A 23,593-nucleotide genomic window follows, 5' to 3' on the forward strand; every position below is an offset into this window, starting at 1 on the left:
TCTCGTTAGATCTTGGCATGATGACACCACACACCTCAATAACAAAGGGAACATCAGACACTAGATAAGACAGGGGTATGAATAAGTCAGGTTCCCCCTGCACTCCCTGAGCAGGTTCTAATCACTGGCTCCCAATCTTGAACACCTGTTTCATGGATTTGAAGGTGTGATAAATGTAGGGGTGTGCTTACTTTTTCCATGTAATTGATCTGTTTTCTGTTCATTTCAATTGTAAAAATTACAACAAAATTTCAATTTTATCTGTCATTCAATAGAGTGTATCACCTTTCAAAGAGGATCGAATGTTTGCTTGTCCTATTACAGTACTGTCTAATAGTCTTAGGCACATGCAAAGGAATACTGTACAGCAAACATGCCTTCAAACATAATGAAATTAAATGCTTCTACATGAAAAAAAATACTACAAAGAGCAGTAAACAGAAATAAATGAAACAAAGTTGATATCTGGTGTGACGTCCCTTTGCTTTAAAAATAATTTCTTAAGTAGTCTCAGGTAGAATTAGTGCAGTTTTATAAGGAAATGAGCTGCAAGTGTTATTGAGCATCTTGCAGAACCAGCCACGGTTCTTCTGGAGACTCTGACTGTCGCACTTGCTTCTTATTTTTGCAGCAAAACCCAGCAGCTTTCATTGTGTTTTTTTGTCTGGAACGTGGTCTAGTACATAACATGGTGCTTTCTTTACTGACCTACAAACATATTTCATTTTGTGCTGGAAAACTGAAGTTTGGGAATCTAACATGTTTTTATATACTGACTCAATAACGTAGAAGCCATAACATAAAAATCTAAAACAAAGATTTTACTAAAAACAAAAATAGGGTGTCTAAGACGTTTGCACAGTACTGCATGTCAGAAAACACCCAAGCATTTCCACGGGGTGTACTTATTTTTCACATGACTGTATGTGTGTTTGTGTGCTACACCTTCTAATCCGTTCTCGTCTCGCTCCCTTTCCTCCAAGCTCTGCTGCTCCAGTGACTTCCTCGTGTCCTCAACGACTCCATCCTCCCCCAGTTCAGCTTGTCCTGCTGCAAAGTCAGACACACACACACACACACACACACACACAGGTGAATGAGCCCAAAAGCAAAGGAAGTGCTAAAGGCACAGATTCATCCAGAGCTGCATTCCTCATCAGCTATACCCATGGGATGTCAAGGCAACTGATTGAGAACCCTAAATGGGTGTCAGTTTGGAAGGAAGACAGTTTCCTATCACAAAATGCATGAATGAGATGGAGGACTTGGCAAAGAACACATAATACCCATCGTCATATGTATAACCTTGAGAACCCCCCCCCCCCCACAACACACACACACACACAGCACAAACGCATTCATAAATTGGATTAAACTGCGCAGCAAACTATAACATTTGCACATGAATTACACATGTAGTACGTATAAATAAATCCCAACTATCTATGAGACGATCAGAAACGCCAAAGTTGCAGCTTTGCGACACAAAAAAAGAGCTATTTTTATTTTCGCTTTATTGTGACCTAACTGACCTACTTCCTATTAGATATGTAGTGCACTATGTGTGTGCATAAGCCATTATCCTATTCATTCATTCATTCATTCATTCATTCATTTATGACTGCATGTCGACAGAGAATGAGCACACTGGTTCTTAGTTCCAGTTTGGCCCGGTAAAAACAACATATACTGTAACAAAGCTGTATAAAATTATAACTAAAGTGCAAACAAAAAAATAATAATAGCCTTTTCTAGTGTACTCATACAGAATGGGAAGCTGATTCCCATGTGGTTCCCTATTGGATACAAACACACACACACACACACACACAACATTCCCACTAAACCCTACCTGACAGCATTTATAATTACACACTCGGTTTATAACAAGCCGTGTTCCCAAGGTCTATTTAAAGAACACCGTTTCAGTAAGGCAGTTACGGCACATTTTTCAGAACAGTACAGTCAGTGTTAATTGTGCGGTGCAGTTACAGCGCTATACTTTCAGCCGTGCTTTTTCCTACTGAGAGGAAGACACCACACACTAGGGCACTGTATATCCACATACTGTAGCTACGTATCTAAATTACGTCTGCACACATGGCTGAGAATCTTCTGTAGCAGCATGGCCATGTTAATTGTAGGGGAGAGAATGTTTACCTAAGATTTCTTTACTCTGTCCCGAGAGTTAAAATGAAACATGGAGACGCAGCGTTCAGTTTTTACGCACCGTTTATCTGGAACAAACTCTCAGGTCTTTGAATCAAGACTGAAGTCTTTTCTCTTTACCGCTGCTTTTATTAAGTAATATCTCGCACTGCACTGTAACGCTTACTGTTTCATCCTGGGTTTTTTTTTTATTTAGAAGGGGAGGGGAAAAAAAAAATAGGAACGGGAGCAGAAAGTGAGGGACAAGATGGGGATAGAGAGGATGGAGGGGGGAGGAGGAGGACAGAGAGCGGAGAGAAGAGGAGAGAGAGTGGAGTGGGAGAGGGAGAGATGGAGAGAGAGGGAGGAATGATGGAGAGCGGCGGGAGGGGGAGAGAAGAGATTAGGAGAGGGAGAGAATATCTTGTTCTTATTTTCTATTTGACTTTTTTTTTCCTTGTTGTATTTGAATGTCTTTTTATGTTTCCCTACAGTATGTCGTGTTTGTGTTTTATGTGAAGAATTTGAATTGCCTTGCTGTTGAAATGTGCTTTATAAATAAACTTAAGGCTGATTATATGATATGACAAAAATATCATATCAGGCTACTTGAGGACATTTCTACGATACACGGTGTATCACGATATATTAATACCTAACAAACTGTCTGCAAAATTGTAGTAAAATAAACACACACAGACCCCCCCCCATGTTAAACGGACTTTGATGACACTTATCTACAAAGACAAAGAGGATTAAGGGTTTTATTTAATTACGTCAAATCGACGTCATCCATTCAGCAGTTTAATTTGTAATCATTAAAAACATTTTTTTTTTAAAAATACATCACCATACCAACGATATCTCAGAAAAGTGTATCGCATAATCATTTATCACAATAGCGATGTAATATCGATATATCGCCCAGCCCAACAAATAAAATCCCAACAAATAAAGAGATCATGTGATACCAACATGTATCAATTAGGCAGAACTTATAGGTTTCAGACCTTTTTCAGCCTGCATTCTAAAAAGACTAGGGGTTCACTAGGATCCTTTGGGGTTCTTATTAAAATTAGGGTTCTTGTGTTTTTCCAATATTGTGCACTTTTAAGGCTAGTAAGACTATACTTATAAAAAATTAAAAAAAGAAAAAAAAAAAAAACAACTCTCTAAGACCTTACAAGAACTTTTTGTTTTTATAGTGTGCATGCCTACGGAGGTAAACTGATCTAGAATATTAATAATGAACATGACAGAGAGCTGGATTGTGAGCGGGCTTGTATAGATGCACTTGAATAATAGACTAGACTCGCTGTCAAGTGGACCCTTTAAACTGATAACTCTTGTTTTTATCATGATGGTTTTTTTTTTTTAAATGATCAATTATGAATGATAGTTCATAATTAAACTGTGCCATAAAATTTCCAGCATATAATAAAGGCCTACCCTGGTTACCTGATGTCCACTACTCGGAGTTGCCTGAGGTGATGTATTAAGAGGGCAGTACTGCACCAGAGGGGTCGGCCAAGAGCAGTAAAGCACTTGGACCCTCTCCGTATGGGTGTAGAAGATTGTAATTTGGACTCTTAAGGAGTACAGACAGGCATTAGGGCTGTGTCACGTGACCGCGTGCATGCAGCATGTGTTAAGTTTGACAGCCGGAGTAGCGCGCGAGCCGGTGACTGTACAGCCAAAGCTAGGAGGTTCTCCTTCCACCCCCCTCACTGCCCGATTTCCCCCCTCACCGCCCGTCCTCCATATCTCCCTGCCTTACCCGAAACCGCGGCTTTGCTCTTCTTTCGCTTTTTTTTCTTCTTTTTCTTTGCAGGGTCGGACTCCGCGTGCTCTGTCGCGTGCTCTGTCGCGTCCCCGTTCACGTGCGCCTCATCCGCCGGGAACAGCAGCTCCATTCCTGAGTGCTGCATGACAGAGAGAGAGAGAGAGAGAGAGAGAAGGAGAGAAGGAGAGACAGAGGGCTCTCTGCAACCGGAGCCAGCTCCAAACACAAACAGGGGGATATACCAGAATGGGCGGAGCTAAGAACTCCAGTAGGCGGGGCTTTCCAAATATGGTTTGAGAAGCGTTTCAGACTTGGATGGTGTCCCAAACTACATATGAGGTGCGGAAGGTCACATGATCACATGAATCCTTTTTGATGGACACCTGCTGACCATCACAACCATATGTTCTGCTTCCACAAATCTGGAAGCACGCTTTCCATTTCCCCGTCACTGGACCTGAGAGGCAGAAACCTGTTCCAACACGACAATGCCGCTGTGCACAAAGCGAGCTCCATGAAGACATGGTCTGTGAAGGTTGGAGTGGAAGAACTCGAGTGTCCTGCACAGAGCCCTGACCTAAACCGGAACACCGACTGCACCCCAGACTTCCTCACTCACCATCAGTACCTGACCTCACTAATGCTCTTGCAGATGAATGATCACAGCCACGCTCCTTCCCAGAAAAGTGGAATGTGATGTTCAGCAACACATATGGGTGTCATGGTCAGGTGGTGCCCACATACTTTTGGCCATAGAGTGCAAGTTCTTTTGATGCATACAATCAGAAAACATGCATTTGTGATGCCAAAACCTACAAACAAGGAATACTAGAAACTTGGACACGCAGGATAGTTTAGTTAAACCCTCCTATTATGTTATGGGCCAAAATGACTTCCACAGTTTAAATTCATACAAAAACAGCAAAGAACAGCTTAAAACAGTAAACCTTTATTATTATAGTTATTATTATTATAGTTCATGACCCTAAATGAGGAAAAGTCAAATTGGAAATGGGTCAAATTGATCCATAACATAATAAGGGGTTAAACCCTTACTACTGGAATGTGACCACATTTCGGTGATATCAGAATTGAGGCCTCACATACTGAAGCAACCAGATCGACATGCAGTAATACTGGAAGTAGTGTTCTTTTGTAACAAAAAAGGTCAGTTTCCTCATGTTTGTAGAACACTGCTGAGCTGTCAAAATCTAACACAAACAGGGGAAACTAAAACCACATGAGAAACACCAGCACACAAACTTTAAAAAAAGAAAAGAAAAGAAAAAAAAAAATATTACTGGCTTCATCACGCAGTTCCTAAAAGTGTCCACTAGATGGAAACACTGCCTTGGCTACCTCTCAAATTAATCTACTACCCTTTCTGAAAAAGTGTACTTACCTCTGCAATGTTCAAATAAGGGAATCTTTCACAAGCCTGGAAGACCAGAGAAATATTATCCACTGATGATAACTACTTTGATACGTCATCTCCTCCACCATATCAGCATGGCTGACAATCACTCATAAGAATTATTCACTGAAACATTAGATCACCCTGTCGGTGATTATTTTCCTATAGCAGCACTGTTATGTTTTATTCTTTAATCATAAGATTTCAACAGGATGTGCCAAATTTAAAGGTGCGTTAGATAAGATTAGCTTTTTTTTTTTTTTTTTAAATCAAGATTAGGTCTATAACAGTTATGTAGGTGGGTCATGACTTAAAGTCCCCATGAAATCAAAATGGAGGTTTTAGTATGAACACGTCAGGCTTAAGGTTATCTAGAAGCTCGTGTGCTGTGAAACAATGACACGATTCGCATTTAGAAGATACACACGCTCAAAATGTACAGTTTCTCTCTACCAGAAATCAGCAATTTTGATGACATCATTCCGCACTTCAGATTTTCTGTCCAATCGAACGCTCTCTAGAATCCGAAGTGTCCCGCCCCCAACTTTATGAAAATCACCTTACTGAAGTTGGCGTTGTTGAGCGAGAGGAATCATATCAGCATGCGTGGGTTGTAAATGCGTCTCAGGCTGTTCGAACATGTGCGCTTTATTCGGTTTTCCAACTGCAAGTTGGTTAAGGAGGAAACGGCTTGAATTCATCCACGTCGAAGGAGGGAGGAGCCACTCGATATGTCCCGCCCTCACTTCCTGTTTCAGTGGAAATTACGTTAACACAGCGAATAATGCTGCATGCTTCAGAGCACTTCATTTGTATCATGTTCTAAAGAACTCCCGTGCTACTTGTACAAGCAAGGATGAACTTTTTTTTTAAAAAATGGACCCATTGCGCCTTTAAGGCATTTATTATGATGATTATTAGTACGATTGTTATTTAGTGTATATTTTATCAGGTAAGTATGTGTAAGACAAGTTAGCTCTGCACGACAGTATCCATTTACAGGTCCATCCCTGTGCGTGTAGCAAGAACAATAACTGACACACAAACTTCTCTTGGTTTACTCCATCAACCCCACGTCTGACTTCTGCACAAGCACACGACACCGAGCTCTGCTTCAAGACTCCTTTATTATTCCACAAATGATAAGGCGAGGTTGCTAAATGAAATGAAGAAAAAACAATTTTAACAACCTTTTGAAAAGGCATACGTGTTGAGGACATGGGCACACACACACACACACACACACACACACACACACACACTCTCATAGACTGACCCACTCGCTCACATGTAGTGTATCTGTCATGGTCACAACTGCTTGGGGGAGGGGGAGGGGGAGGGTCAGGATTACGCATGGAAACAGTACAGAAATCACCGAGCACAAGACCAAGACACGAACACACTCACATCAGAGTAACAGATGCACAGACAACGGATGATGCATCCCATGTCAGATTGTCTCTACAACTGAAATCTCATTGGGGGGGAAAAAATGAAACCCCTATGAAACAACCCCAGTGCCACCAGTTAATCTTTAAGGCATGTATTCATGTGATGGGACCGTTAAATGCTATTGAAGGTTTATATACAGGAATTATCCGCAAAAGTAAAACCCAGGTACAAACAACAGCCGAAAGAGAGGAGAGACTTCAACAGAAGTGAAGAGTGTTTTCAAGAGGTAATAAATGACTTTGCATAATCTCGATTATTATGCACATTACATTCCTGTCTACTGACCATCAGCAGCACGCACCGCTCCCGGAACCACAACGTGAAAAGACGGACGTCGATAAACAGCAAAACTGTCGAGAGAATCACAACGTGCACGCTTGAGCCCTTTAGAGTTCCCAAAAGGAAGGTGTGACGAATCATAACCGATAAGCGAAGCTCAATCCCTTAACGGACAAAATTTACACTAATACTTATATAACATGAACAAACCCTTCACCTTAAGTGTCATGTTAAAGTAATGAACACTCATCTTGAGGTGTTTCTTTTTCGTTTGTCCCCCCTCAAACACCAGCATTAACTAATGTTTATTCAACTCACGACGAGACAGAAATCCAAAGAAAACAGTGAACTCGGGTCCAATGATGATATTTAGAAGAAGTGGATCACGCTTACAGTAGGATAATATTACTCTGATGTCACAGCAGTGCTGAATTCCCTGTTCTGATTGGGTGTCCTGAGAGTAGTTCCGACCGCAAGGCAAAAAAAAAAATTTCCGACGTCGACGTGAACGCATTCGTTATCGTTTCGAAGTCATTCACAGGGACGTAAATGGCAGCCACTTAACCTAATAATAAGCAAATTTTCAAAAAGGTCTTATTTCAGAAAGAACAGTTGATACGGTGAGGAACGAGCCACGAGTGTCAGTGTTTCGTAACGTTCGGTATGTTTTCGGAGAAGAGTTAGTGCTTTGCTGTTTCTCTGTAACATTACAAGCTGGGATTTTGGTTTTTTTCCCTTTTTTAAGCTTTAAGACAGGGCGGTAAGGGGAAAAACTGTTTATAGCTGCTAGAACGTTACTGAGAACAGAAACGAACATTGCTCCTGGAATTTCTGTTAAACGTGACATGAAATCGAACTAGAAACCAATCAAAATTCAGTCTCACGAACACTGTTCTGCAAACGAACCCATCAATCCCATAACGCGGACAGAATAAATATTAGTTAACGCAGGCGTCCATTAAGATTTAAACAAACATCACTTAATACAAGTGTTACGTTGTTAACATTACAGTAAGGTCTCCAAGGTGCATGTTTAATATGAAACAACGCCATACAGTTGCGCTCATAAGTTTACATACCCCTTGCAGAATCTGCAAAATGTTCATTTAAAATAAAAAAAAAGGGAAAAAAAAAGAAGGATCATTAAAATCGTATTTTATTTTTTAATTTTTTTTATTTAGTCCTGCTCTGAAGAAGCTATTTCACATACCAGATGATTACATATAGTCCACAAGACACAATAATACCTGAATTTACAACACATGAATATACTGTTCAAAAGTTTACACCCCCCCCGGCTCTTAATAGAACACGCACTGTATCTTAACGAGTCCCTGAGTCGTCCTCAGTGTGAAAAGACGGATCTCGACATCATATAGACGCTGTTGGAAAGAGGTCAAATATGCAGAAGATGCTGGAAAAGTAAAGAATGTGCAGGACCTGGAGGATTTTTCTGAAGAACAGTGGGCAGTTTAACTGCTCAGGACAAACAAGGGACTCATGAACGACTATCACAAAACATAAACACAGTCGCTGATCATCCAGGTAACGACACACAGGATTAATAATCAAGGGTGTGTAAACTTTTGAACTGGTTCATTCGTGTAAATTCAGTTATTATTGTGTCTTGTGGAGTATATGTAAACATCTGATATGTGAAATAGCTCATTCAGGGCAAAACTAAATACAAATTTTATGATCTCTATGATTTAAAAAAAAAAAAAAAAAAAAGATGAACATTTTGCAGATTTCGTAAGGCGTATGTAAACTACAGCAGTTCAGAAAGTGGTGTGGTAGATGCACAGACATGGCCTGTATTACAGAGAGGTAGTGATGTGGTCGCTGCTGAAGCCTACGCTCCGATTCCTCCACACACACACACAGGCTCCTGTTACAATCATACGAAACATTCAAATGAGCGCAGACTCACTCACGCCATCATGTTGTGTGCTGTAGATCAAGTCATATAACGGGGGAAGCTCCTTCCCTGTAACAGACCCCCGGCATACAAAACAGAGCTACGCACAACACACTCGCTCAGCACAGCTTTATTTTATGAACAGAAATTATTCAACTATTCAAATATTACGCATGTTATAGCAATGTGTACTAAATTAATTTCGCTAGTAATTCTTTTTTTTTTTTTTTTTTTTTTAACTTTACACTCACAAAATATTAAAATTGTCACTAGGTTGAAGTTGATGTTATTTAGAAGCGCACTTGTTTTGAAGTTACTGAGGTTTGGATTTAACCCATTCGATTCAAGTGGCCGGGCAAACGGGCTAATAACTGACGATACGCAGTTCTTCAATCAGCCAATCATGTTGCAGCAGGGCAATGCATAAAAATCACTCAGATACAGGTCAAGAGCTTTTGCTAGTGTACATCAGAATGGAGAAAAATGTGATCTCTGTGGCTTTGACCGTGGCAGATGGGCTGGGTTGAGTATCTCCTGAGAGTTTCACACACAACCGTCTCTAGAGTTTGCACAAAAAGGTGAGCATCAGCATTCTGTGGGGGGGGTGTTGATGAGAGAGATCAGAGGACAATGGCCGGAGTGCTTAAAGCTGACAGGAAGGCTATGATAACTCAAATAATCACTCTTTAACTGTGGTGAGCAGAAAAGCATCTCACTCTGAACCTTGAAAAGGGATGCGCTACAACAGCACAAGACTACATGGGGTTCTCCTTCCTGTCAGCCAAGATCAGTGAGTATAAAAACTCGATAATAAATATAATATGCATCGTTATGCTATGAAGCAGCCACGTTGCCTAACGCTACCTGGAGCCTATAGAAGATTTCATAAGATTTGCATAATAGAAGCAAACATCAGACACCAATCATGTCTTGGCTGATCAGCTCCATTTCTGGTAAAGGGAAATCACGTGTGAATTCCCCCCCCCCTCCTTTTATCATCCTTCAAAGAGATTAAAGCTGAACAAATTTCCTCAAAGCTAGCGCCTGGCTTCTTTCTAGATCACACTGCTTTAAATAGTGACCAGTGTATAAGGTCTATTACAACACCACCACACACACACTGATGCACAGCGCACAAACTCGAGTAGTAAATTATAAATAGAAATTAAATTGAGTGAGTGTGCGTGAATTTTCTTATAGATTAGCGGTCCTCATAGTGGGGTCTGTGAAGCACATTAGATTTATTAAGGTGTGCTTCTATTAGTCGACTTTTTTTGACTTGTCATTTGAATCAAATGGGTATAATGCAAACCTTAAGAACACAAAAGCATGCAGGCTTGTGAATAATGCCAGCTTGAACATGTTTTCAGTGGGTGTCATGTTCAGGAATAGAAACTTACCTATAGCCTATTAAGTAGCCAATATATTACTGTACACATTGAAATAATAAGCCTAATATTTGAATAATAAGCCTAATATTTGATGTTGAACTGCGTGTCTGTATTTGCCAGATTGTACCTGAGGCGTTATGCGAGAAAACGGGGATGGGTAGACTGAGTGACAGTAGACGGAGTGTAAACAAGAACACACATGGAGGCACATAAAGGACGGCCATCTCACGGAAAACTCTCTCGCGCACCGGTTATATGTGCTGCGCTCCTGACCTCAAGCTTAATAAATAAATCTAGGGCAGATGGGAATAAATAACCTGTATATATTCTAAAACAGTTCAGCTTGCTGTCCTTCACTTCTCTGCTGTCTGCATTCCCTCTGGCTGGGATGTCACTTCCACTTCCTTTTCCCCTTCCTCCTCCTCTTCCTCATCCGAGTCCCCGTAGGTGCATTCCTGCAGGTGTGTGAAAGTGTGAGAGCGAGCGGCCACCTGGGCAGCCAGGGCCGAGCCGATGCTAAGCGCTTCAGAGCCATGCAGTTCTGTAAGTCTGTCAATCACTGAGAGGGTGGGGACTCTTGGAGCGAGGGGGTGTGATCCATCCGGACCCGCCTCCTCGTCTATCAGCCCATCCGATTGGAAGAGCCGTGTCCCTTCTTCCTCTCCTCTCGGGCCTTGTGTTTCCGCGACGCTTTCGGAATCGCCGCAACAGAATTCGGTCACGGCCGTGTCCGTCTCTCCGTCTTGCGTCCTGTCTCTCGCAGTCTCTCTTCCTCCCTCCTCGAACTCCTCCCCCTCTCCTCCTGAAAGCTGCTGGGAGATGTGGTTGCTTGTAGACGCTGCAAGGTCTGTGCAGCCTGCACCCGCTGAGGATTCTGGGTAATGATCGGATGTCTCGGTGGGAACCTGAGCCAACGCGGCTGAAACAGAAAGACAGCGAGTGATTAAGTCGCTGAACGATTAGATCTACATATTACAGCTCCTCGGCAATGAACCCCCGAGCTGAGTCACTCGCTGTCTTCAAACAAAAGCCTGACGACCTACCTCTTCACCGAGCACTTAAATGTGCACTAATGTACTAACTCCTCTCTAAAAAGGGTTTTAGTTTGATGGTATTCTTATACCCTGAGCTGTATATCCTGTAGAGCACTTCTGTAAAACGCACTGGATGAGAGTCTTCCAAACGCTGTAAATGTAAATAAATAAATAAATCAATCTAGTAGGCTAATGTAGCAGAGAAAACTGGCTAGCTAACATAGCTTATTAACCCTTTGAGTAAAGCACCCTAGCTTTTTTTGACAGCAAAGTTTTTTGTTTGTTTTTTTTTACACGTGAAATTACATCCGTGTTTGGAAAGCTATTAGACATGTTTGTATTCGTTAGACTATTTCCACATACACTGTGTGGCTATGACACTATACTATTTGTCTTCCATCATCTAGTTACTAGGAACTACATCTAGGAACTACATCTAGGAACTATTTCACAGTAATTTACCAAAGGTGAACTGGAATTGAATTTGGTTGTCGTTATTACAATAAGAACAGTTCAAATATAAGCTTATAATGTTCTCAGCAGTTTTACCACACACCTAAACGCATATCCTTCGTCTGGCTTTGCCAGCGATGCTTTTTCACTGTCATTCTCATGAGTGTAGTGCAACAACGACCAGTCTTGGCTATCAGTCTAATGGAGCATCAAATGCGAGTTCTCTCTGGCCCCAATCCAATCTCTACCATTGTTCTTGAAGAAAATCTTGAATACTATCCTACCATCACGACCCACTGACTATATACTAAGTCTATAGCCTATACTCTGTCAAACTAGAGACAAGAATTTGACCCGGTGTCAAATTTATTCGACGACCTTTAGTCTAACGCAGTCTAATGTTTATAGTGAATGCGTACAGGAAGTCTGATGTACATCGTTTCTTCACGCATGAACTTTGTCACCGTACTTTATAGGCTCTACATGAAATCATACGAGTTCAAGAGTTAGGAGATGCGGGCTACGCATAATGATAAACTCACTTTATCAACAGAGCCAACTGAATGTTTCTATTCCAGACCAGTTAAGGATGATTACATTTTTAGATACGTGTTTGCAGCTAGAAAAATGGTGGTGTTCTCTGCTTTTCATTCCATTCCTCAAACTGGTTCAGAGCCCTGACTATAAATAACACGGGTTCTAAAAAAAGACAGAAAAAAAGAAATTAAGGAAGGACAAATGGCTGAATTGCATTTGGAATGGTTTCCTCATTTTCACCAGGATAGTGCTCATCGCAGCTAAAATGCTGAGTCATGGCTGAATTACTAACCACAAAAACGGAAGACTTTTTAGTCACCAGTCTTCAGGTGCTGCCTCGGTCATGCGAGAGAGACGTGAACTGCATACTGTTAGCACGACCATACAAAACGTTCAAAGGGATGCTTAGAATAAAACATGTTCTCGGACCTCGTGAGTTTCATTATATTTGCATGTTATCCTGAATGTCGTCTATAGACAACTGTTTTATTTGACAGCACGGAGAGGGTGAGAAGGTGTGAGAGAGACAGACACCTTTGTCGCTGAACAGAAGCAGCTTGCGCTTGTCTCGCTCTCCTTCCGAGGTTCGGATCCCCAGGACGGATTTAAGCTCAAGTAAAACTCTGCGTGACTCCTCCCTCTCGCGCCGATGACGCTCCCGTTCCCATGGCGACAGCAAGTCTGCAGCCCCACGCCACTCTGAGTCCGAGTCCGAGTCCGAGACGTAGGCCTCCAGTTCCTGTTCACGCACACGCACATACCAACAATCTTAGAGCAGACGCCCTCTAGTGTACATTTCACACTATTACACACTAGTCTATATATTTTATTTCTACAGCTCATTCTATCCCTATGCCGATGGTATAAGTATCACAGGGTAACATCTGTAATAAAATATTTGCACGATAATTCTGGACATCGATGAAACCAACACAGGATGAGTGCCAGCAGACCTACTTTCTCAGATGGATGTTAGCATGACACATGGTCAAGAGATCGTGTTTCATTCATGACATGCCATTCAGAAATACATACAGAGAACTTCCTGGATTTTCCTGAAGAACTCTGCAAACACACAGTGATAATGTTGTAGCCTACCTGCGAAATTTTGTTATAGTCCCTCGTTTATTCTGCTTACAGAACAGAAGTGATACTCTTCCAAGCATCATTTTGCGTTTGCCAGAAGTATTTCACGATTTGCTGGATACACGTGCAAAGATTTGTAGCAGCAAGCAAAAACACAAGCGACAACATTTGCTTGTAAAATCACAGAGCTGTCTATAGGGAAAGACGGCACTTTTTATTATTATTTATTTTTTTTTTTTAAAAGGTGGAAGGATTTCGATCCAGACAGACACAAAATCATTAATTACTAGCTGCAGTGGATATAAAACGTCAACACACCCCTGTTAAAATGGCAGGTTTTTGTGATGTAAAAAATTAAACCGAGAGAAATCAGGTCAAAACTCCCCCCCCCCACTTTAAGTGTGAAATTACAACGTATAAATATTGAGTGAAAAACAAAATCAGAAACGTTTTAGAAAATAGGAAACAATGTCCTTTAAAAAAAGTGACACTAATCTGGGTGCTAGAGTGGGCACACACTTTTATAATTGGGCGAAGTGGCTGATCAGAATGAACCAATCAGATTCAATCTCATGTTCAAAAGTAATTATCATACAGCTGTCGTCGAGGAAATTATTCCGATTAACCCCAAACAAAAATCAGCTGCGATCTTTTCAATTTGTGTAAAGTGTAATGATCTGATGAGACCGATTCCTAAAAGCTAGAATAATTCCATGATTCCAAAAGGTATGTTTGATGAGGATGGGTTCCCTTCAGAGTCAGGTTTCTTCCTCATATCATATCATCTTAAGGAGTTTTTCTCAATAGGGATAAATTCACACACTTAAAATATGTATCCTGTGTATATGTACATGTTTCTGTAAAGCTGATTTGTGAGTGTTAAAAGCGCTATACAAATAAAATTGAATTGAATGTTTGGTGCAAAAAACAACAACAACAACAAAAAAAAAAGCACATCACCAAAAGGACACCATACCCACGATGAAGCATGGTGGTGGCGGCATCATGCTTTAGGGCTGCTTTTCTTCATCCAGAACTGGGGCTTTTATCAAAGTGGAGGGAATCATGAATAGCTATAAATACCAGTGCAAACCCTTCAGGTGTCTGCTAGTAAGCTGAAGAGGAAAAGGAATTTCACCCTTCAGCGAATCAAAGCAGATATCCAAATCAACAAAGGAATGGCTTAACCAAAATGATCAATGTTTTTGAATGATCTAGCCGCTAGATCCTAGCCTAGTGAGAGTCCAGATCTGAATCTAGCTAAAAATCTGTGGGGTGATCTGAAGCAGGCTGTGCACAAGAGCTACCCTTGCAATTTGATGGATCTAGAATGCTTTTATCAAGAAAGAGTGGGAAAATATTGCCACGCCAAGACGTGCCACGCTGATAGACTCTTACCCAAAAAGACTGAGTGGTGTAAAGAAGTGAAAAGGTGCTTCAACAGAGTGTTAGTTTAGGGGTGCGCACACTTGTGCAACCAGGTTATTGTAAGTTTTTTACGTTTCGTAATTTTCCCCTAAAATGTTTGATTGTTTTTCAACAATTTTTTTTTTTATACACTGTAATTTCATATTGAGGGTGGGAAAAGTTCTGACTTGATTGATCATGGTTTAACTGTTCTAGTTTCTTAGACAAACGGGAATTTCGTTGAGGTATCGTGTGCCAGTAAACTCAACTGAGAGTCAATGTTTACAGGTAAATCTTTGCAATTTTTATACAGCACATACGTAGATGAATATACATGTAGAACATCTGAACGAAGTCATTTCCGCTCTCTTTCTCGGTCTCTTAGAGCCGCACATGCACACTGTACCTGTTCCTCTGGGACGGGGTCTGTGTCATCGATGTGCGAGATGGGGGCAGGAGGAGGTGGGGCAGGACCAGCTGCTTCCTCTGGACTATCTGCACTTCCTGTTGAACACACACACACACAAACACGGTCACATGCCGTACAACTGCATGAGGGCAAGTTTCTGTCCAAGGAGTAAGCTGTTTGTTAGCAACCATAATAAAAGCCCACGAAATTCTAGTGTGCATAGATAAAAGCCCACGAAATTCTAGTGTACATCCCACGAAATTCTAGTGTGAATCGATAAAAGCCCACTAAATTCTAGTGTGCATCGATAAAAGCCCACTAAATTCTAGTGTACATCCCACGAAATTCTAGTGTGCATCGATAAAAGCCCACTAAATTCTAGTGTGCTTCAATAAAAGCCCACAAAATTCTAGTGTGCATCGATAAAAGCCCACTAAATTCTAGTGTACATCCCACGAAATTCTAGTGTGCATCGATAAAAGCCCACTAAATTCTAGTGTGCTTCAATAAAAGCCCACAAAATTCTAGTGTGCATCGATAAAAGCCCACTAAATTCTAGTGTACATCCCACGAAATTCTAGTGTGCATCGATAAAAGTCCACTAAATTCTAGTGTGCTTCAATAAAAGCCCACAAAATTCTAGTGTGCATCGATAAAAGCCCACTAAATTCTAGTGTGCTTCAATAAAAGCCCACAAAATTCTAGTGTGCATCGATAAAAGCCCACTAAATTCTAGTGTACATCCCACGAAATTCTAGTGTGCATCGATAAAAGTCCACTAAATTCTAGTGTACATCCCACGAAATTCTAGTGTGCATCGATAAAAGCCCACTAAATTCTAGTGTGCTTCAATAAAAGCCCACAAAATTCTAGTGTGCATCGATAAAAGCCCACTAAATTCTAGTGTACATCCCACGAAATTCTAGTGTGCATCGATAAAAGCCCACTAAATTCTAGTGTGCTTCAATAAAAGCCCACAAAATTCTAGTGTGCATCGATAAAAGCCCACTAAATTCTAGTTTACATCCCACGAAATTCTAGTGTGCATCGATAAAAGCCCACTAAATTCTAGTGTACATCCCACGAAATTCTAGTGTGCATTGATAAAAGCCCACTAAATTCTAGTGTGCTTCAATAAAAGCCCACAAAATTCTAGTGTGCATCGATAAAAGCCCACTAAATTCTAGTGTACATCCCACGAAATTCTAGTGTGCATCGATAAAAGCCCACTAAATTCTAGTGTGCATCGATAAAAGCCCACTAAATTCTAGTGTGCATCGATAAAAGTCCATGAAATTCTAGTGTGCATCGATAAAAGCCCACAAAATTCTAGTGTGCATCCCACGAAATTCTAGTGTGCATCGATAAAAGTCCACGAAATTCTAGTGTGCATCGATAAAAGCCCACTAAATTCTAGTGTGCATCGATAAAAGTCCATGAAATTCTAGTGTGCATCGATAAAAGCCCACAAAATTCTAGTGTGCATCCCACGAAATTCTAGTGTGCATCGATAAAAGCCCACGAAATTCTAGTGTGCATCGATAAAAGCCCACTAAATTCTAGTGTGCATCGATAAAAGCCCACGAAATTCTAGTGTGCATCGATAAAAGCCCACGAAATTCTAGTATGCATCGATAAAAGTCCATGAAATTCTAGCGTGCATCGATAAAAGTCCATGAAATTCTAGTGTGCATCGATAAAAGTCCATGAAATTCTAGCGTGCATCGATAAAAGTCCATGAAATTCTAGCGTGCATCGATAAAAGCCCACTAAATTCTAGCGTGCATCGATAAAAGCCCACTAAATTCTAGTGTGCATCGATAAAAGTCCATGAAATTCTAGCGTGCATCGATAAAAGCCCACGAAATTCTAGTGTGCATCGATAAAAGTCCATGAAATTCTAGCGTGCATCGATAAAAGCCCATGAAATTCTAGTGTGCATCGATAAAAGCCCACTAAATTCTAGTGTGCATCCCACGAAATTCTAGTGTGCATCGATAAAACCCCACGAAATTCTAGTGTGCGTCCCATGAAATTCTAGTGTGTCGATAAAACCCCACTAAATTCTAGTGTACATCCCACGAAATTCTAGCGCGCATCGATAAAAGTCCATGAAATTCTAGTGTGCATCGATAAAAGTCCACGAAATTCTAGTGTGCATCGATAAAAGTCCATGAAATTCTAGTGTGCATCGATAAAAGCCCACAAAATTCTAGTGTGCATCCCACGAAATTCTAGTGTGCATCGATAAAAGCCCACTAAATTCTAGTGTGCATCGATAAAAGCCCACGAAATTCTAGTGTGCATCGATAAAAGCCCACGAAATTCTAGTGTGCATCGATAAAAGCCCACGAAATTCTAGTATGCATCGATAAAAGTCCACGAAATTCTAGTGTGCATCGATAAAAGTCCATGAAATTCTAGTGTGCATCGATAAAAGCCCACTAAATTCTAGTGTGCATCGATAAAAGCCCACTAAATTCTAGTGTGCATCGATAAAAGTCCATGAAATTCTAGTGTGCATCGATAAAAGCCCACGAAATTCTAGTGTGCATCGATAAAAGTCCATGAAATTCTAGTGTGCATCGATAAAAGCCCACTAAATTCTAGTGTGCATCGATAAAAGTCCATGAAATTCTAGTGTGCATCGATAAAAGCCCACAAAATTCTAGTGTGCATCCCACGAAATTCTAGTGTGCATCGATAAAAGCCCACTAAATTCTAGTGTGCATCGATAAAAGCCCACTAAATTCTAGTGTGCATCGATAAAAGCCCACGAAATTCTAGTATGCATCGATAAAAGTCCATGAAATTCTAGCGTGCATCGATAAAAGTCCATGAAATTCTAGCGTGCATCGATAAAAGTCCATGAAATTCTAGTGTGCATCGATAAAAGTCCATGAAATTCTAGCGTGCATCGATAAAAGCCCACTAAATTCTAGTGTGCATCGATAAAAGTCCATGAAATTCTAGCGTGCATCGATAAAAGCCCATGAAATTCTAGTGTGCATCGATAAAAGCCCACTAAATTCTAGTGTGCATCCCACGAAATTCTAGTGTGCATCGATAAAACCCCACGAAATTCTAGTGTGCGTCCCATGAAATTCTAGTGTGTCGATAAAACCCCACTAAATTCTAGTGTACATCCCACGAAATTCTAGCGCGCATTGATAAAAGTTCACGAAATTCAAGTGTTAATTTCATCTATGTATGGAGAATTGTGGGACACACTGTACATATATAATCTTGTAGTAGAGCTGCATGAGTCTTAGCCAAAAATGACTAATTAACGAATACACGCTGGTGACTGCAGATGAATTTTATTCAGCTAACAGTCACTAGACGAAGTAGGCTTGCCTCACAATAACCACGATGTGATACTGTTATGGACTGTTTATTTATTTATTATTTTGAGTCTTCTTCTTGAATCCAAATCAATCAGCCATTACCACACAGCCCTCTCTAATAGTCCAGGAAATATTGCATCTTTATATCTCTTCACGTCCCGATCCATCTTGCACTATGTACTGTATTCCTAGACTACTACGCACTATGTACATGACTACATGGTACCTGCAAGCTCATCAAAGTCCCAATGATATACAGTGTGTTTTGTGAAAATATCTTATACATAGTCAAATTCATCTAGTATTTCCTATTATAACATTAGTGCAAACCAAATATAAGATGAAACTTATTTCTAGCCTTTTGTTTTTCCTGATTTAAGTTTGAAGTAGTCTTCTTCAATTGGCAGATAATTTTCCTCACTTTGCGCATTTATTTCTAGAAAGACACAAAATGATCTGCCAATAGAATGATAACCTCGAAATAGCTTTAATCATCTTATATTTGGTTGATTGTAATCTTACAACAAGAAATACTAGATAGATTTGACTATGTTCGAGATATTTTCCCTAGGTAAGATGCCAGTTTTTGCAGTGTAAATGTGACTTGAGCATATTCCCATATTATTCCCATATTATTCCCATATTATTCCCATTAGAAGAACAGTATTTTCATTTAGTATTACATATATAGTAAGATTTAATAAAATAACTATTGTGTTGCACTCCGAGTTAAAGTGAAATGCACCTGGTGAGGATTTAATAGTGAAATTGCGCACGCTGGTATTCAGAGCTCAGAAGTAATTACGGCAGTGAGTACTATTCAGAACATTATGCAAGGATTACGCACGTGGGAGTTGCGTAACATAGACGCCTGTCTCGGTTATGCGGGAATCTGAACTTGAGCACATTATCGCTGCTCGAGAAGCCGTCTTAACTCCAGCGCTGACAGCTGACCACAGCGAGTACATCATGCTAAAATGTATGTTTTGGCACGAAATGCCATTTCGTATTTCAATATTTAATACATAAATATGGTGGTATTAATTAACTAATAGTATCGTCCCTTTTAACTTTCACAGAGAACCTCAGAAGAGTCAGAGGAGGACTTCGGAGACTTCTTCATTAGGGATATTTTATCATTTCAAGGACAGCAGTTTTATGGATGAAGTTATGAATGAACTTAAAGTGAGCTGTATGTGTAGCAGACGAGTGCCTAGTCGGCGTATCCTTGACACCATGGGCAAGTTTTCTTTACAGGACAGCCCATTGAATCAATAAAAACACTGCCATATTAAAAAAAAATAAAAATGACTCAAAATAGTGAATTTAGTCCACAAAAAAAACAGACTACATCCACACACATTATGATTTAACGACTTTGATTTAGGTGCATAACCTATTACTGAATAAGCGTAACTTTCTCGGTCCTTGCATAGTTTATGTCCTAAATGAGAAAGGTGAGAACGTACAAAAGCTCAGAACCACTGTTTTGAGTCTGGGGCTGAGAGTTTGACCTCTGACCTGGGCAGTGGGTGACCCTGCGCAGCATGCGCTCCACCTGAGCGGTCATGTCCTCCCAGCAGCAGGAGCAAGCCTGCATGTGAGGCTGCAGGAGGTGCAGGCGCTCACGGAGCTCCTGGTAACCTGCACATGTCACCTCCTCCGACTCCTTAGCAACCATCAGCTTCTCCAGCTCATCTTCCAGAATGATCATCCTGGAGCGGGAGAAAGACAGCGAACGAATGACCATCACATCCAGTCCGAACAAACAGCAGTTCAATTTATAGTATAGCTGTGATCATTTCCTTATCTTGGTACACCAGCATGCAAGTTTTCAGAAAACAGTCAAAAACAGTTGTGTGTGTGTGTGCGCGTGTGTGTGAGTTTGCTCGTACTCGCTGAGCAGGGCTCTGAGGTGGAGCTGAAGGCTGCGGATTGATGTGTGCAGCGAGTTGAGCTCTCTGCATTTCTGTCGCACCTGACTTGCTCGGCCCGAATTCTGCGACTGCTGCTGCATCTCAAAGTATCGATGGAATTCATAGCTGCGCTGCAGGTCACCAAGGCAACAGGCCAGGGAGGGATGAAGGGAGGCAGTGACCGTGGCCACGCTGTTGTACGCAAGAAGGCGGGGCTTGGACTCTTGCTCCGCCCTCCCAGAGGACAGCATCAGAGCCAGTCGGCGGAAAAACTCCGAGCTCTGGCCCACCCACAATTGAAAGAGCAACTGAGAAAGAGATGCGCGATTAAGAACACCACCACCGCCACCACTTTACACAAATCTGAAAACATGCCTAAAACATTTCTTCTAGTCAAGTTATTCAAGCTGTGATTATACAGTTAGCATCCAAAAATCAGAGTGCACTGCTAAGAACTGTGGTTCCATATAGCCTGGATATCTGGACAGCTAAAATCAATTGGACACCTTCTGGCGCATGTGCACATGCAAGCCAAGACCACAACAAAATCATGAAGTGACACATATATACATATATACACACTGTTCCCTGTATATCCTTCCCTGAACACTGGAACCACCGAGTCAGTGCTGGTTCAGATTAACAAGGAATCCTGGAAGTGATCTAGGGCTCACAGCACCATATGTAACTAGCATTCTCTGTCACTGCTCCTAACCTCCAAGGGCAGTGAGAATCACCTGGATAAGTTATGCCACAAAGTCATGAGGATCTGACTGGAAAGGTGTTCAGAGATGACCACCACACTCACGCCACTGGGAGGCGTGATGTTAACCAGTAGCACCTGGAGAAGGGCCAGGGTGATATGCCTAGTTGGCAGCAATGCAGGCTTTCTTGAGTGGCACACCTCTAAATAAAAGCCACCTAGAGTGGCATTTTATATTAAGGGCCAGGCATCCAGGCCACCCGTAGGCAATGGTGATGACGTCCACCACCCAGTTGGCCAGTCTCTGTTCAGACAAGCGGAGCCTTTCATACCTTTCCATCATAACAGCTGAAAACCTTGGGCAGAAACCCTAGGTTTAACCACAATGTCATTTAGAGTGTCCTTCCCATATAAATCAATCAAGTCATGAGAGAATATGCAAATCAGCCTGTTTTACTCACTTTGAGGGCGGGTAAGCTGTAGTCATTGGTCAGCTCCTGTGCCTGCTCATCAGAGATATTCTCTGCCCCCAGGCCCAGGCCTAACTCTCTGATCGGCACGGTCGACACGTAGTTGGTGACGTTGTCGATCTCGGAGTTGAGTGGAAATGTTACACGATGTTAAGGATTCAATACAATACTAAAAGTCACACTAAACGTCAAATTGTGCCATTTATTACTATAGAGGGGGAAAAAAAATGAATATTAGGGCACACAGAATAACGCTGTTGTGGTTTGAGGAGGATATGATTTAAGCATGATGCAGGTGGCGATGCGGGAGGCACGGAACGCGCAGCGGAGGCTCTGGTAGGCTGCTTTCCTCAAACCAATCAACTGCTGGCTGCGTAGATGCCCCACCCTGTTAAAGGGACAGGCCGCACTCACCCTGTCGAGTAAACTTGACAAGTGAAATGTGATCCAACTGTGCAGACGTCCGAGAACCATCAGGGCAAACATACATTTACATACACTACCCAATCAATCAATCAATCAATCAATCAATCAATCATCACACCCTACACACACACTATAGTCAAATAACACACATGCATCATACATACAAACACCTGCTCCATATTCAATGGTCTAGTTCAGGTGTTCTCAAACTTTTAACTGCAAAATAAATTCTACCCTCTTAGCACAGTATTTTATGAACATAATCCAGCTATTAAAATATCAGGCTGTTTACATAATAATATTTCGGTTATTTATTAGCTTTAAATTTATTACAGCTTTAAATTCCTGAACTTAATCACAACACATTACGTCCACGTTGATATTATTTATCCATGTTGATATTATGTATAGGCCATTCAAACAACTATAAGAACTCCATAATAGATATAATAACTTCACAGGGGGTTGCGATTTCCAGCACCGTTACAAAACAATAAAAATCATGGGACGCCTGGGGGAACCCAAACCCCACTTTGAGAACCATTGGCCTTGTTCATTCAATTAATATAGCGTCATAAAGACTATAAAATGACACACCTTTCCATTGGGGAAAATTTCAGAATAAAACTATCACATCGCAGACACATTTAGACAGACCAGCGCACACACACACACACACACACACACACACACACACACGACAAAATGGGCAGTAAAGGACAGTAGCATCCATCTCACAGACCAAACAGCCATGAAACAAAACACACACCACGTGACATCCGTTAATGAACTCCGCAAAGCAAGGAAATATATGAACGCAACAAATCAAACAACAGTGTTAGGATTTCCTCTTGAGTTTTTTGATCCAGAGCTCCAATCAGAATCGGTTACTATTTAAAGAACAAAGGCGAGCGACTTGATTAGGTTAAAGAGGGTCTAGATTTAATGGATCACTGGGGTCATGTCTGGGAAGTGGCCAATAATAGTCACTTAAAATATTAGGAATTCTAAGACGAGTATAAAATGTTTAAATACCACAGCTAACTTTTTAACATCGAGTATTTCTGCTGTTTCTGATCGCTCTTGGCCCTGTTCCATTTGCAAACAGATTTGGGAAACAAACGTATTCTAGTATCCTGCAACTATAAATATCGGGAGAACAGACGATGACAAGGTTTGTTTTGTTTCAGCATCATCAAATTGTCTATGATAACTAGTGGAATTCGATTTTTCTGAGCAGCATGTTAATGACCACAACAACAGGCTGTCACTCCAAGAAAGTCTTGGACAGATTTCAGAAAGGGGACAACGCAGGACCATCACTGAGGAATATGTTTATATTATTTGCATGACTCACAATAACTCCGTATAAGACCAAAAGTATGTGGACACCTGATCATCACACCCATATCTGGTTCTT

The 23,593-nt window shown here is 41.1% G+C and overlaps 2 protein-coding genes across 8 annotated transcripts in view; both read right to left on the bottom strand.

The window, feature by feature from the left end:
• The window catches only part of metap2a (methionyl aminopeptidase 2a), a 25,473-nt gene extending 19,110 nt beyond the window's left edge, over nucleotides 1-6,363 (bottom strand). For 5 of the 6 annotated variants that reach the window (XR_008388569.1, XR_008388570.1, XM_053650363.1 and 2 more), the window contains exons 1-2: nucleotides 3,926-6,363; nucleotides 946-1,050 (exon numbers count right to left, since the gene is read on the bottom strand). Coding sequence is in view for 3 of the 6 variants with exons in the window: in XM_053650363.1 (XP_053506338.1) it covers nucleotides 946-1,050; nucleotides 3,926-4,076 (256 nt within the window). In the remaining 3 variants the exon portion in view is untranslated. The remainder of the gene's footprint in view (nucleotides 1-945; nucleotides 1,051-3,925) is intronic. The other variant, XM_053650361.1, reaches the window with a different exon arrangement.
• Nucleotides 6,364-6,453: 90 nt separating this feature from the next.
• The window catches only part of vezt (vezatin, adherens junctions transmembrane protein), a 34,008-nt gene continuing 16,868 nt past the window's right edge, over nucleotides 6,454-23,593 (bottom strand). Inside the window, exons 6-12 of one of the 2 annotated variants that reach the window (XM_053650357.1) lie at nucleotides 22,023-22,162; nucleotides 21,739-21,884; nucleotides 20,554-20,882; nucleotides 20,180-20,373; nucleotides 15,309-15,406; nucleotides 12,944-13,148; nucleotides 6,454-11,304 (exon numbers count right to left, since the gene is read on the bottom strand). In XM_053650357.1, the coding sequence (XP_053506332.1) occupies nucleotides 10,739-11,304; nucleotides 12,944-13,148; nucleotides 15,309-15,406; nucleotides 20,180-20,373; nucleotides 20,554-20,882; nucleotides 21,739-21,884; nucleotides 22,023-22,162 (1,678 nt within the window). In that variant the 3' untranslated portion in view covers nucleotides 6,454-10,738. Of the gene's footprint in view, nucleotides 11,305-12,943; nucleotides 13,149-15,308; nucleotides 15,407-20,179; nucleotides 20,374-20,553; nucleotides 20,883-21,738; nucleotides 21,885-22,022; nucleotides 22,175-23,593 lie in introns of both variants that reach the window. The other variant, XM_053650356.1, reaches the window with a different exon arrangement.

This window comes from Ictalurus furcatus, chromosome 19 (genome assembly GCF_023375685.1).
Source record: "Ictalurus furcatus strain D&B chromosome 19, Billie_1.0, whole genome shotgun sequence".
Classification (NCBI taxonomy): domain Eukaryota; kingdom Metazoa; phylum Chordata; class Actinopteri; order Siluriformes; family Ictaluridae; genus Ictalurus; species Ictalurus furcatus.